Source organism: Meriones unguiculatus, chromosome 4 (genome assembly GCF_030254825.1).
Source record: "Meriones unguiculatus strain TT.TT164.6M chromosome 4, Bangor_MerUng_6.1, whole genome shotgun sequence".
Lineage (NCBI taxonomy): Eukaryota > Metazoa > Chordata > Mammalia > Rodentia > Muridae > Meriones > Meriones unguiculatus.
In genome coordinates, this window is record NC_083352.1 from 106,074,514 (window position 1) to 106,090,685 (window position 16,172).

The 16,172-nt window shown below is 44.3% G+C and overlaps 1 protein-coding gene across 1 annotated transcript in view; it reads right to left on the bottom strand.

Annotated features, from left to right (window-relative positions):
- Positions 1-1,772: 1,772 nt before the first annotated feature.
- Positions 1,773-16,172, bottom strand: part of Rab22a (RAB22A, member RAS oncogene family) — a 50,188-nt gene continuing 35,788 nt past the window's right edge. Inside the window, exons 4-7 of the mRNA XM_021644414.2 lie at positions 13,937-14,008; positions 13,753-13,859; positions 13,106-13,215; positions 1,773-8,362 (exon numbers count right to left, since the gene is read on the bottom strand). Of these exons, the coding sequence (XP_021500089.1) occupies positions 8,265-8,362; positions 13,106-13,215; positions 13,753-13,859; positions 13,937-14,008 (387 nt within the window). The 3' untranslated portion in view covers positions 1,773-8,264. The remainder of the gene's footprint in view (positions 8,363-13,105; positions 13,216-13,752; positions 13,860-13,936; positions 14,009-16,172) is intronic.

Consider the following 16,172-nt stretch of genomic DNA (forward strand, 5'->3'; position numbering starts at 1 on the left):
TTGTTCCGAGGGCAAGATGAGATGTAAAATGTGGGCACATCTCTGCCATGGCACCCACGAGGAGGTCAGAGGCCAATTTTTAGGACTCGTTCTCTCCTTTCACTGGTTTTGTTTGGGAAATAAGGAAGATCATGCACAAAGAAGGAGCTTGAATAAGTATAGAATTATCTACAAAGTAGCAGGTGTCTGTCACTGAACCTCTCTCTCTTCAGAAATGACTGCTGCTGGCAGCGACTTCTAGACCGTAACCAGGGAGACTGAGCAGCGGGGATTCTTGTGTGCTGCTAGTGGGTTTCATGGAAAGGCATAGAAATGTGCATCTAACAAAGCAAAAACTATACAGATACCACATGCCTCCTGGGAGCCAGGAACGCTACTTCCAGGATGCGCCCAAGAGAACCATTATGTGTACACCATAGAATGCTTGTCACAGGTGGGTGGGGCTCACACCTGTCATCTCAGCATGCAGAGGTAGTTGGCTCTCTGTGAGCTCCAGGCCAGCCAGAACTACAGAGTGAATTCCAGGATAGCCAGGGCTAGGCTGAGAGCCTGTCTTAAATAAAAAGCAAAACAAGCACCGATACACCAATCAGACAACCAGAAACATTCATCTAAATACACACTCATAATAGCAAACAAATAATCTAACAAACAATGCAAAAAACAAAACCCTAATGCCTACAGGTAAAGCATAGACACATGGCAGGAGCCTGTTTACAGGTAGAGTGTTCCACAGAAACAAAGGCAGGAGTGAGCACAAGTGCCTCGTGCTATTCTGAGTCATGGCCAGACTCAACAGTACACCTACACGGCTGCACACAGTCCACATGAAGATGTGAAAGCATTCAAAAATGATGCCGTGCTGTCAGAAACCAAGGGCTGGAGAGATGCTCAGTGAAGTGCTCGCTCTTCAGGCATGAGGATCTGACTCTGATCCCTGGCACCCACATAAAGGACACGAATGCCAGAATGTGCCTGTAATTTCAGAATGTGCTGGGAGGTGGAAACAGTGGGATCTGTGTAATTTGCTGGCCAGTCACTTTCATCAACTGGTGAGCTCTAAGTTTGGTAAGAGACCTTGACTCAAAAACTAAGGTGGAGAGCAATGTAGGAAAACATTCATGCGGGTCTCTGCCTTCCACATGTGTGTGCATACACACATAGACAGGCAGGCACACACAGGTGCGCACGCACGCACACACACACACACACACACAAACGGGCAGAGATGTTTCTCAGCTGGACACACCACTGTTTGGGTTAGACAGAGATTCATGGTATATTCTGTACATGTTTATACATTTTTAAATGAAAACCAAAGCAAGTCATCCAATCTGTATTAAAATCACTCACCCGAGTCAGATGGGGGCTCTCAGCACAATGGTTTGAAAACACAGGTATGTTTTCTGTGTGTTTACTCCTGGTTAATAAAGTGACTTTCCACCAGACACCACACAGATACACCAACCTTTCACTCAACATCACAGATACGCCAACCTTTCATCAGATACCACACAGATACACCAACCTTCTACCCAACACCACACAAATACACCAAATGTCTGGAACTCTATATCCAAAATCTGTCTGAAATGTCTTCAGAACATGTGGTTAGAAAGATGTGAACAGTGATGGGTGTGGAACACATAACTTGAAATCCCAGGACCTGGGAGGGTTGAATGTGATAGGCTTGGGCTGTCCATGGAGAACCCAACTTAAACAAAATAAAACAAGAATTGTGATGAATGCCGTTGAACAGAGAGGCTGGATCATGCATCTGTAAACATAGCATTTTATTAACAAATGTTTGCACCATTCTTAACACAGATTCTATAGTGACAGGGCATGCCACACTCTATCAAAGCATACGATGGAAGTCAAGCTGAAGGAACACTGTTCCAAAGTATGCCAGGTCTACCATCTGCAAACAGAAGTACACAGAAGAACACAGAAGAAAAACCTTACAACAAAAAAGCAAAAGGCCAAGTTTTCTTTTGTCAGCATTTACAAACAAAACAGACATCATACAGTTTACATAGACTTAGGTCCAGCCCAAGGTCAGACTGCAAAAACTATCATCAAACATCCATTCAGGCTTAGCAAATCCTCATTCCAGTATTGTTACAGGTGACCAGGCAGTATGTCACTTGTTGTGAAGCCACGGTTTTAAGTTCAGGCTGTTCAGAGAGCTACCAGGCTTGAGAAACCCGGAGCAAGTCGATTTTTATATAGATGCTATTTTAAAGGCACAAGTCGCTTACTCCCTGCACTGGGTCTTGACAAGGATGGCACTTTTAGAGAAATAAAGATTGCTGGTATAAAGGCTTAGGTTTTCTCTCTAGATGTCTGATTTGGACTTTTAAACTCTTTAACAGGTGCTCTCTTACAAAATCTGTGGAGTTCCTACCCTTGAGCCCATCATCCTGTCACCCTTGACAGATCATATTCTGTCACTCAGTGGAGTTTGCCTTAATGGACTCCTGCTGCCCACTGCCCTTCTAGAAGTCCTCGGGGCTCTTTAACCCACAGAGAAGGGCATGTCATGTGTGCCTAGGTGGCTGGGCCAGGGTGCCTGAGGGAGAGCCCACAGAAAATGAGAGTAAGGCAAGAATTCAGCGTCCATCAAATAGAAGGCAGGCTGTAACTTCTGAAGGGCAGAGCAGTGATTGATGATGCTGAGTGACTCACGATGTAAAATGATGGGAAGACTGAGTGGGACAAGTTAAAAAAAAAAATTCTTCCCAGGGCAATAAAGCTCTGTCTACACAGCACAACAAATGGCTTAACAATAGAGCCACCATCAGCTGCTCTGACTGCCCAGCTGCCAATCATTCTCCCCCACCAAACTGACGGGTCCTTCTGACATCTTGAGCATGACCCAAGTTGAGAAAGTTTCGTGCACCATGCAGCAACTTCAAACAGGAATGGGAGGGAAAGAAGTCCCAGTCTTGCTTCCAAGCTTTTTCAAGGTGTAAAATGGATTACTTAAGTATAAATGCCAAGTGTTCATGATGGGTCAAAGAACGTTAGGGCTAGTCCTCAAAGACAACAGTATTGTGGGCAGTGCCTGGCAATGGTGTAGAGTAGGGGAGCATGGGGCAGGCTCCGGGCTGGTTGTGCAGCTGACTCAAGACCTGCCTCATGGTGCAGTGGATAAAGCACACAACTTGGCTTTAAATGTTTGGGACCTCTGCCTCCTTGACAATGTTAGTTCTGAGTAAAGATCATGGGCCCCACATGCAACATGCTATTTTAAAGGCGATTCCCTTGAATGGACCACAGCAAACAACCTGCCTCTAAACACTGGGAAGCTCCTCAGTCGAAGTAGCATGAGGAGCCAGCAGGCTGTTTCTACTGTGCGATTAAGAAGGACATTTAGACCCACAGTTGAAAACTGTCAATTAAAGAAGGCTCTTTAAAAAGATCATTATAGTCTTAGGACTGCCCCCCCCCCCATTAATTGGCAGATAGAATTAGGAACTTAAGTCCTGTCTGTGGAGAGCTACCCCGGTTTTTTGCTTGTTGTAATTATGCAGCATTTTGATGAGACACTGGGCACCATAAAATGAACTCAGAGCAAATTAAAACATTTTTTCCTCAAGTTTGTTAGACATTATGGTTTTAATCTCACCATTACTATTTATATATTCTAATCCTGCTACCTAGAATGTTCAACATAATAAAAGGAATCGATGGAAGGTCTGAGCTATTTTTTTTTTTATTATTAAACTTCTGAATCCTTTTGTTTTGAAGCCAAAATATTCTAGCACATCTATAATTGATTACTCTCTGAAAGGAAAGAACACAGATATTAGTTATTTCTGATAGTACAGACCATCAAATTAAACTTGATCTATGCTGGTTGAAGTCCTAGCTTCAGAGAGTAAATCACTCTCCTACATGCTAAGAGCACCCTGAAGGACGAGCTGAGAAATACGGCGATTCCAAGCTCTATTCATCTGCCCTTCGCAGCACATCTAATGAACTTCATCACGGCAGGCCCCTCACTCATCACCTTCTGAGATGCAGAAGGGAGGCTCCTGCAAAGTGTAATACCCTTCTAATATTTTTTAGACTTTCATTTGCACATAAAACAGGACAAATGCCCTGGAATTCCATTAACATTTCTCGAAAATCAGATAATCAAATTGCCTGGTTTTCTATTACTGGAAGTCAAGACGAGCCTCTCTGCTGTCACAGGAAATTCACTGAGGTCATTCCTCTAAGTCTCAAACTAAATTCTACCTGACCCTCCTTTCCTAAAAGTGCAGTGTTCTTGTTTATCTTCTAAATAATTTGCTGCTCAGAATATTTTAAATGATGACATTTACTAATGTGTATGTCTAAGGATACGTGTGGCAATCAGAGGACAACTTGTGGAATTCTCCTTCCACTAAGTAGGTTCCGGGGATTGAATTTGTGTCATCAGCCTTGGCAGCAAGTGCTTTTACCTGCTGAGCCATCTCACCAGCTCCATTTAAAAAAAAAAAAATCATATTCACAGGCTATCTCAAGCATCATATCATTGAATTTTTTTTTTTTTTTTTTGATAAGCCAAGGAGACTAAGGGAGGGCATGGCTGACAGACTGAACCTCAAAGGTACACCCCATTTTGTCCTTAAAAACTGATGAGCTGGGGTTAGGCATTTAGCTCAGTGGTACAGCACTTGCCCAGCAAGCACAAGGCCCTGGGTTTGGTCCTCAGCTCTGGAAAAACAAACAAACAACAACAAAAGACAAAATAACAAAAGAACAACAACAACAAAAAAAAAAAACAAGGTTAAAAAAAACCAAACAAACTAATGAGCTAGTAAGAGGCGGAGGAACGTATCTTGAAATCAAACAAAGATTGTGGTGCTCATCCCTTAAAAACACATGTAAATGAGGGACTGCAAGGCATTCCATGACCTAGCTCCCACTGCTAGTCAGGTCGAGCAGCCCAATGAGTCTAATGTGAAAAGTCAGCCTGTCCGGCTGCCATGTTCTGAAGCAGGGATGGAGGTCAGATCGGAGTTAAAGGGTTCCCTAAGTGAGGATTCCCTCATGACTCCTGCAGGTTCCCACAGACACAGGGCCTGGCTATAGAGACAACACAGTGTGCTGTCTTCCACTTTGAGGGTCTGTGGGTCATGGTCTCTGCGGGTTCTGGATGAGTGAAGAAGTGCGAGATGAACCCCGTCCACTTCACTTGCGACAGGAAAGGACACAAGGCAGTGAACTGTTGCCGTCTGGGATGCTGACGTGTTGGCATGCAGTGTATCCCAAACCGAATCTACCCATTCAAACATGGTACCCTTGAAATACAGCAGCAGATTCTCTGCAGTGCTAGCAGACAGCTACCTACAAGGCACCTTCAGTATTCTATCTTTTAGAGCTTTAGAAAACCCCCAAACCCACTTTCCTCCTGGAGACAAGGAACAGATGTAAGACTTACAAGAATTTCTAAAATTAAATGTGGGTCACCCCCTTTTCATATATTAAAAAAGCCGGAGGACAGCTAATCTCAAAGACACTGGCCTCTCCTAAGACAATCTCGATATTTTGACCTGGGTAGGCATTGAAGGAACAGGAGCACAATGAGAGGAGGCGGGCACTTCAAACATCATCATAAATGGGAACAAGGACCTAGGCTATTTTAAAAGGAATAAATCTCTCGGCTGCCATGTACAGGGCTTGTCTTGGCTGCAGCTGACAGGCGGGTGACAGCGTTTCACTGGGAACCAGAAGGGCTTGTTGGTAGGTGTTTCTCTCCAATCACTTCTCACAGAGTTTACACTGAAGGACACTTAATCAGACTCTCACTTTATGTTCTTTTAATCACCAAATGATAGTTAATTAGTTATCACAGAATCAGAAAAACACTTATGTAGAAGGAGAGATGGAGAGACAGTGGCTCCTAGGATCGGACACCTGCAAAGAGCTTATTTCAGTTTCTCTGAAAGAGATCAATACACACCGGCAGTTAATTAAAGATCTTCCCCTTCTGTTCAGTCTTCAAAGCTTTTAAAAATGGCTTTGCATCATAAGGGAACCAAAGACTTTTATGGAGAGGCTATGTCTTAATGCCTTTGGAGTCTGGCTATTTCTCTTAAGAAACAGCCAGGAAAAACAAGGAATTTATATTAGATTCCTGCTTAATCTAAAACATGGTCAAAATAAAGCACTATGTCTGACTACATTTTAATATGCATAAGGGGAAAGTAAGTGGCGATCTCCCTGTCTTCCACCGAGCAAGAAGGGTGGGCCTGACGGAAATCTGCTGTCACTGAGCAGTACTTGATACCACAAGCAGCATGGCTCCTTTGTCTCTAGAGCAGACTGGTGACAGAGAGGCTGAGGAAGACATTAACGCAGAGCCCATGCTTCTCATCCTGGTGATAAGACATGCAGCCGTGGCCAGAGTCCCTCCCCGCATGTGACATGAGAGGGAAGCTAGCTAGAGAAGCCACGGCCCACAGAGGAGAGCAGGAGGGGATGCAGCAGAGCACAGTGAGGCAGAGGTGCTGCCGTGCACACTGATGAGCCATGGCTTCCAGAATGACCTGACTCTTCAGGTCAGGAATTCATACCAGATTTTGGTAGCCTCGTCCACATGAGGCAAGCCGTTAGCCGTTTTTTTTTTTTTTTTTTTTTTTTTGTTTTGTTTTGTTTTGTTTATAGAGAAGGTGACAAGGCCACACTCAGGTTGGCGTCACCTGGGCTGCCGGTGTGTTAAAACCTCTCCATTTTAAGTGTGTAGGGGAGGGGCACAAAGTAGTAACAATTGTTTTTAAAAGTTTTGACTGTTCAGTTAAGGACAGCTTTGAAAACACAATTTCGTTTGAAATTCAAGCTGTTTCATTTCCTATTTAATCTTGTAAATTTCCTTCCCTTACAATACTCGGGCTGGAAGGGCGCCAAATTAGGCCAGGAACAAATTTCCAGCAGCTTCACTTGGGTGCTTTATTTTTAGATTATATTAAAAACCTCATTAGGCCCCTGAGGGAAAAGAGTGTAAAGCACTAACAGAGGCAAGAGAAAGTAAAGGAGGGAGAGGTGAGGCGGGCTGTTGGTAAGCAAAGCACTCTTAGAACAGTTGGTCTGAGCTCGCTGGAGGAGCTAAGAAGTGCTCGCTCTCGCCCCAGGTAAATGACGGGTGCTGGGCTCACTCTCGCCCCAGGCAGGAAGGACTAGTCAGGCTTGTCAAGGAGGCATATGTCTTTATTACCATTTCCAGATGGGATGCAGAAGGGCGAGGGGAGAGGAAGGAAGCTGCGAGCTAAGTGCTCCATGCTTCTGCACAATGTAAATGGGCTTCAGAGTTTCCTGTGGACAGGCTGAAAGACGGGTGGGGGTCACGTGAGACTGGGCACAGGACTAAATGAGTACTGAAAGGAATTCAGACGTTAATAATGTATTTACATAATTTATAATTTTTAAGCAATGGTCTCATAAATATAGACTACAAATTTACATATGCTAGGCAGCACATACTTGTTCTTCCCACCAAATACCTGGGCCAAAGGAAAACAACAACAACAACAACAATAACAAAAAACACCACCAAAAGAATCATTTCCTTTGTTCTTTCTCTCTTCTTTTGAAACCACTGCTCATCAGTTTAGACACATGCAACTCAACTGGCTCCAGGTAGCTTCTCCACACCATCACCTGGACCAGGAGAGCTTATTTAAAATGGTAACAATAAATCTAATGTGTGTGGTAACACATTCAGGGTCAAAAGCAAACCCAAGGTGAACCAGGCAGCTGCTGCTGCTGCTGCTGCTGTGGTGTTAATTTTCTGTGCATGAAAGTGCTTTAGAGATGGTGGACTCTGTCCCAGGAACAACCATCCCTCCCCTTGTGGTCACTTTGCACATCTTAAATGATGTGACTTTGACACTAGAGATGAGGACCTAGGAGATGACCATCTCCACAGCCTTTCCCTTAAGATCCATGAAAGTGCTCATTTCCCTTTACAAATAATACATAAAATCCTGATTACAAGTACCAGCAAGTCAATCCTACCACCCATACATCAGATGCTCCTTTCAGCTAGGTCAACAGCCAAGGATGTGGTCCCTTTGCATGCCAGAGTCCATCGACAGAAGTCTGCAGTCAGAAACACCCATTGCAGTCTTCCAAGAGAACAAAATAGCCATTTCCTCTGAGTCCTTTTGCATCAAGAAGACTCTCGAGCACAAGGCGGCTACCAGTGGCAGGGCCTGGCTCTCCTGCAACATCCAGGACCACCTGCTTCTTCATCAGGGTGGGGCCCTGGGTTGTCAGCAGCAGCTTCGCTTTGGCTCCGATGGCTGTCTTCGGAGTTTGAAGCCCTTGCCGCCAGACGCCGGGTTGGCATCAGTGGATGGAATTCTTCGACCTGCACCAAAGTGAGAGGAGAGGAGGGAACAAACTTTGATTTCCTAATCTGTGCCTTCTCAGACAATATTTTGACAATGCAACGGGACAGTTTCTTCCAGGTAAGACAATGGCAATGCATTACGGCAGGTCCATCCAAGTAAGACAATGAAGATGACCGAGATGATAGGGAAACAGTGTGTCTTTTCACTCTGATCCAGCATCACTTAATGCTGAGCCCACAGGACACCTGCCACAGTGAAGAACAAAACATTGCCACAGCAGCAGAAGCCCAGGTCTTTCAGATGTCACTAACTCTTAAACTATCTCCTATTTCTATTCCAGGATCCAAATAAGGATGCCAAACAGCATTTAGTAAACTTTTTACTACAAAGTACAAAAATCAGACTGGAAACATTTTCTCTTGAGCCAGTAATGCATGCATGTTAAGAACAAAACAAAACAGAACAACAACAACAAAACAAAACAAAACAAAACAAAAAAACAGGCCCTATCCCATGTCGCAGGGCAGAGGCCACCACAGGGGTGTGGAAGCTCCCACTGTACCCAGCTCCTCTGCCCCCAGGATGGTCTCTTCTGGTACACAATGCGCTGCTGTTGCTCTGAACAGCTGGACATGTGCCCTGTCTCCTAGACTAACCACTCCTCTATGGATCCCTGTTCCTTGGCGTACTGCAACTGCATAGGGGGATTAAAGAGAACGTGAGGAACCAGGGCACTGTTCTATTTCAGGGCATTATTCTGACATATGCGCCACATTCCCAGTGTACTACCTTGAGCAATTTAACGTTTGACAGGTGCTGCCAAACCGCTTTCTGAAGAGCTGTGGCATTTCATCTCTCATGACATCACAGGAGAGGGCAGGCTTCACTTTACGGCTCTGTGAGGCTAATGTCAACTTGGAAAAAACCCTTCACTCACTATCCACCCACCTGGCTGACATGGCTCAAGGCTGCTTCTTGTATGAAGGGTTTTCTAGCCTCCCCCTTCTGAGCTACTCCAACACCTCACATACCACAGGCACCAGGACACCGGCAGCATGCTGGACTTCTTTTCTGTGTGATTGCTATCCCCAAACTGGACCCTAAGCCCTAATTTCTGTCTTGCCTACTTTCCACTGTGGTACTCTCAGATCTCTGCGGCACAGCACCAGGCAGAGAGGCTGTCTGTCTGTCTGGTGTGTAAACAGAGAATTAACAACAGGGGCATCTTCTGACATCAGCAAGGCTGAGAGACAATCCCTGACAATTCTCTGCGAAATCTTGAGGCATCCCCACTGTGGGCTTTAACCTGTGTAGACACAACATAATATCACTTCTACATGGAAGAAAGTATTCCTCAACTTTCCAAAGGCACTGCAATACTGTTGTGAACAAATCACTAAATATAGCTATAAGTCTCCTAAAGGTTCTTATCATTATGGTTTTCTCAGTAAATAGAAATGGAAATATAGCTGGTACCTCAGAGGCAACTGAAATGTGACAAAAGATTTTCAAATGTGTTTTAGATATCTTTATGGTCTGGGCACAGCCAATGGTTTCATAATCAGGAACTATGCGGACCATAAAGCAAAGTAAGGATAAACTGAATTCAGTTTAGGTTAAGAAGCCCAGTTCACTGAAGGACTGATTCAGAAATCAAACCAAAGGGGAAGGTACTCCCCACATCGTTAATCAACCAGGGACTGATACTCAGACTAAAGCCCAACTCATTAGGAAGGTGGGTGGTGACTCGGCAGGAAGGCAGGCAAGAGGCTACGAGGGCGCCAGCTACTGTCCAGGTAGAAATCTGTAGGCAGACAGGTGCTCGCTCACCTTCAAGACAGACATAAGGATGCAGGTCCTGCCTCTCCTACAGATGAGAGGGAAGAAATCTCATACACCACTGCTGTGGGCAGCAGCTGGCACAACTACCACTTTGCAAACTGTTTGGCAGTAAAGCCACAGGGAACACATGCAAATCTAATGACGCAGCAATCTTTCTCTCAGGCACAAAGATACTGAGCAAAAATGCATCCAGATGTTCCTTAGAGGACACAGGATGTTCAACAGTGCAATGTGCAATTGCCCTAAGTCAGAAACAACTGCCCGATGTCTGTCAACAGCAGGAGGGACAATTATAATGTAAACAGTCTCCATTTCTTCTTTTCCCAACTTTCAGTTCTGACACTGACAAACACCAGCCACGAGAATGTATCTTTTGCAGGTGCATGGGATGTACAATATAAGCACATGATGTAAGTCAGATACAGCATATATGAAGTCCTGGGTTCAATTCCCAGCACCATCCACAGCATGAGGCATGGTGGTACAAGTGTATTCTAAGAGTCAGGAGGGAGAGAAAGGAGGCTATCGAAGTCATCCTTAGTCACAGAGTGAGTGTGATGTCAGCCTGGGCTACAGAAGATGGAAACAATGGAGGAGATACAGCAGTAAAGTGCTGGCACAGACTTTAATCTCAGCACTTGGGGGAAGAAACAGGTAGATAGATACCTTTGAGTTCCGGACAAGTATGAGCTACCTAGTGAGATTTTGTCTCAACAAACAAACAACAACAACAACAAAAACAAAAGCAACTGAGGAGCTGTCTATCAAGATGGGTTATCCTTTGGGGTGGGAACAGCTGTGACTCCAGGTGTCATTCACAGGCTGTTTTGCCTTTGTGCTTCTCAACTACCCCTTTCTGCGTGTACATTATACTTCAACCCAAAGCCTGTGTGCCAGGCCCAAGTTCTCAGTCAACACCCACTGAGGAAAAAGTAAAGATGATTTCCTTCTCTGTAATGTCCCCATCTCCTTGCCCATGGTCAGTTCTTCTCAGCTACAGGTGCACACTAGGTGTCTGCCTCTTTCTCTCTGCATCGTCGGCAATTGAACCCACAGCCCTGAACGTGACAGGAAAGTCACAGCACAGGGACGCACTTGCTTGTGAGGTTTTGCTGTAAGGACTTGTTGTCTGTAAAGCCTACTACCCGTGATCTTTAAAACTAGAAGAAGCACCCACAACAAAGCCAGGGATACTTTGAACACATGACACGCTACATACAGACATTCAGAAAGACCATTAAGACTCCTTGTAAGAATGAACCGGGCTACTGCCACTTAGGATCACCACATCTTAGATATGAATTGAAGAGAAAAGCTTCAGTGTACCAGTGGTAGACCACTGGCTGTCTGAGTTCTGCAAAGAACGCTAAGGTTTAAATGGCTAAAATGACACAATGGAACAAACATAAAAATCCACATCTCTGAGCCATCTAAACTATCATGTGTGTCCAACTAGATGTGTGGACTCATACTTGTAAATTCCAGTAGTTGGGAATTTACAACAGGGGAACCGCTTTGAGTTCAAGCTTGAGCTACAGAGTAAGACTCTGAGAACCTGTCTCAAAACAAAAAAAAAAACCAAAAAAAAAAAAAAAAAAAAAACCAAACAGACACAAAATGAAAATAAAGCAGCCCTAATCTCCAGATCTCAGAGAGGTCTAACTGCTGCAACAGGCCTAGCTGTGGGTACCATACCACAGGCCTGCTCCCTCGGACAGTCCCCATACGGCTCTGGTGGGTCCTGCAATGCTTTACATTCACCTTCAACAAGGCCAAGAGCTCTTCCAGCTCCCAGCTACTCTGGATCTCAACCTAAGGGCAGCTGATAGGCAAATGCACTAAGCTTGAATGGCTACTCCTGCCATCCAGGAGCTGGCTATGCTCAGTTAAAGCAAATCATCCCGCTCTTCGAGGCCTGTACTATCAGGCCTCAGCTCTCATTCAGTGCCTCAAAGAGACCCATCCCAACCATCTTCCTTCATCAGGCTTCAGCTTCCAACTGTCTTCCCAGAGGGGCTTTCTGGGACGGTCTGCATGCATTCTTACATCTACCTCAATTGCTTTCTTCATATCTCTTATTATTATCTGAAATGATCCTATTTATCTGGAGTTCACCACCTGACTCCCTCAACAGAACATACACTCTAAGGGAGCAAAGGCTGCATCTATCTTCTTTAGGCTGATCCCTTGAGTCTGGAACAGTTCCCAATAAATATTTTGATGAATTTGAATGAAATGAATAAACACAGATGCAATCTACAGAAGAGTCCCAAAGGCAAGAAGCAGCCTATCTCAACACTCTGAAGGAAGAGAAGGGGGAAAAGGACTGACCCTTTCCTTGCCGAGAACTAATTTTTGAGGTTTTCTTAAGACAGACCACACACACATTTCATTTCCCTTGAGTTATTTTGTTCTTTTTCCATCTAGAAACCTTTAGTATTTTTAAATCTGTTTATGTCTACATATAGGTACGAGCACACAAGTATAGCTGGGTACAGAGGCCAAAAGAGTTGGAGCCTCTGGAGCTGGAGTTTCAGGTGGTTGTGAGCATGATGTGTGCTGGGAATGAAACTCAGGTCCTCTGGAAGAGCAGTGACTGATCTCAAGCGCTAAGCCAGTTCTCCAGACTCTATTTTGCTCATTTCTGATGGTCTTAGATGAGTAACTGAAACACATTTAGAAGATAACAGAAGGTGGCTTTGACACTGAGAGGCATTCTCTCTGGAAAGGTGCTCATTACCAAGCAACACCCAGAAACTCCACCATGACAGACATGGGTTGTTCTTATCTGTTCAAGTGTCCTTTCAAGGACACAGTCTTAGAGACTGTACCAAACAAGGTAAGAGTCTAACCACAAAGAAAATTCTGTTTGTGTTTGCCCTGAACAGAAGAAACCCCCAAGATGCAGTGATACTTACTAATTTCTATAAAGAGTTCATTTATGTTTATTGCATTTTTTGCGCTGGTCTCTACAAAGATGGCATGAATGGAATCAGCGTAGTCCTTAGCGTCTCTTTCCATGACTTCTCTGGAAGGCAACAATTGCTAATCAGAGTTTCTGCCCCTGAGGACCTCTCCCACTCCCCATCCCCCTTGACAACAAAAGGATAGCTCCATCAGCTATGGCATGAGCCCAGACAGACTTTCCAGTTACATGATCTTCCTGATAAGATTTTCTACAAGCACTATATTAAACAACCCTGCCCCACGCCCAACAAAACAAAAGCAAGGCTCTAGGAATCAGACATAGTGCACAGAAACTGTCAATAATAAATGCACCTTTTTTATTCAGCCTGTCATAGCAGCCTGGGGAGGCAATGATCTCAGATAATGCCATATGTGATACCACCAATGTTTGAGTAAATTACACAACTGTCTACATGTAATATAATTAATTCCAAATGACTTAAGTCTTCATTTTAGTTTGAAACTTTAGGGCCAACCAGGTAACACAAGAAATTTTTCAATGTCAGAGATAAAATCAAAGCTAGACTCTTATGCTGGATCTGGCTCATTAGAAAAAGAACACCTAATCGGCATGGGAATCTCGTGCCCAGTCACTCACCTGACATCAGTAAGATCACACTTGTTCCCTGCAATGGCAACAACAATGCTGGGGGGGCCGTGCTGGCGGAGCTCTCTCACCCAGTTCTTCAGTGTTGAAAACGTCTCCTGCAATATGAAGGGAGAGTATCTAGAGGCCTGAGCAACAGATAATAGCATCTAAGAAGAAATGAATAAAGTCTTACTTCTTTTGTGATGTCATAAACGATGATGGCTGCTGCTGACCCTCGATAGTACATCGGTGCCAAGGCACGAAACTGCAGAGGGGAGAAGAAGCAATGAAAATGGGGTGGCCAGTTAAAGATGTCCTCTTACAGACTTTGAAGTCCATTATCCCTACACAAAAGGTAATTTTTCTCTGAAGCCACAGAAGATGACATACCACTTTACAGCAAAAGAACCCGTAATTACCAGAGGCGAAGACTGACTGTAGTGCCGGAATGTCCCACAAAAATAGTCTAGAAAACAGCTTATTAGGAACTGAATATGGGGCAATAAGCAATTGTTTCAGCTAAAAAAGCTTTTTAATTCAACTCAAAGTTATAATTCCCAAATTCATTTGTTGAATAGTCCTTTAAACTTTGGCTTCCCAAACTAAGGAGATAAACACCTCACTATAAACAAGTTCCCAGAGAAGTGGCTGCATTACTGGGTGTTGTAGAGACAACACTGTAATCTACATGTTGACTGTCCTAGACATGAACACACATTTAAATTCACTACTTAAATGAGTTTGCAAGTTGCTTTTCTGACATCTCCATGTACAGGTCTCATCTCTCTTGCACAGTGTCACACTGCAAACGCAGTTGCCGGCTCCTGCTACCACAAACTAGAGAGGGATACAGAAGGGAAAAGGACCATCCTCAAAGCAAGGGTAATTCAGTGAACCACTTCCTTGGAGGAGTGTGGGATAGAAAATGAGGAGCCCTTTCCTCACTCAAATCTGGGTCTAGGGCAAATGTCTCAGTGTGGCTCTTGCCCACCGTACCTTCATTTTACATTCTGACTTTAAGATCTGGTCCCCAGAGTGACGCAACACCCATGTACTGCAGCCTGCTCCTCAGAGAACGTCGGGTGCACATATGGGACACACAGCATGCCCGTGCGTCTTTAATGTCTCGAAGCTCAGGGTTACCCCTTCTGATAAAGTAGTGGCGTTAGGACTGCAACCCCAGGGAAGATGAACAACTGCCGTGGCCCTCGTGCACTACAGGTAACCAAGAGCTACAAACCAGACAGTCTCAGTCCTCTATGCCTCCATAAGCATTTAAAATGTTGGACTGGCTGCACAGTGTAAGAGAACGAGATAGTGGCATGCAGGCACAACTAGGATCATGGTCCTACCTGCCTCCACTGTGGATGTTATTGGTGATGGCAACATCATTTAGAGGGTCATTTCTTTCTCTATAGATTTGTAAGGTGAAACTCACACCAAGAAAAGCAGATTGCAAGTCTACAACATGTAAGTCAACAAACACGAGTCCCCACACAGATGCTCATCACAAAGATAAAGCGTTTCTGCCAACACAGATGATCCCCAAGATCTCTAGCACTTGTCTTCAACGCTACTGGTAGAGGAAACACAACCACAGTGTTTTTAATTTTTTTCCTTTTGCTTATAATCTGGATAGAACATGCTTTCCAATCTCTCATTTTCTCTCCTCTGAGCACATTTGTTTAATCACCACAGTTGAGGTCTCATGGCAGTTGTGTCACCTCTGCCCACTCAGTGGGGGGCTTGGTGCGCTTTACATCCACGAATGTATCTGCTGTGTCTGCACACAGGTTTAGGGCTTTGTTGCAAAGTTGTTCAAATTTTTAAAAATGCCCCTGTTCCTCTTTCTTCCTCTTCCACAGTAAGTTTTAGTATCCCAGGCTGGTCTTGAATTCATGGTGTAGCCAAGGAAGACCCTAAACTTTTGGCATTCCCACCTCAGTCTCCTGACTGAAGGTAAACTACCGCACCCGACTTAGATGGTGCCAAGGATCAAGCTCCAGGCTTGCTGCGTCCTGCCCCAGGCCCCAAGCTTAGCCTGTTAGTTATACTTTCTTACATTACTTACTAGGTGGCCGTTCTTGTAACTACAATAACAACTTTTTCTAGTACACTGCTATTTTAAATGTATGCTTCCTATAAAACATTGGAACCTTACATGAACCTAACCTCTCCTGATAGTATCTTGCATGAATCTAAACTCTTCAACTTCACCATTCTTTGGCTGCTGCTCCTAAATGCTTCAAATGCACACTGTTGAATGAAATAGCTAGTTGTCCAGAAGTTGTGAAGAACAAAATAAATTATGATTTTCGCCCTCTATTGCCTACAATAATCATTATGTCTTTCTTTAGGATATGAGTAGCCATCTTTGGGACTGCTACTACTGAACCCTCTGCTTTTACTTTCCCAAGACTATTTTGATT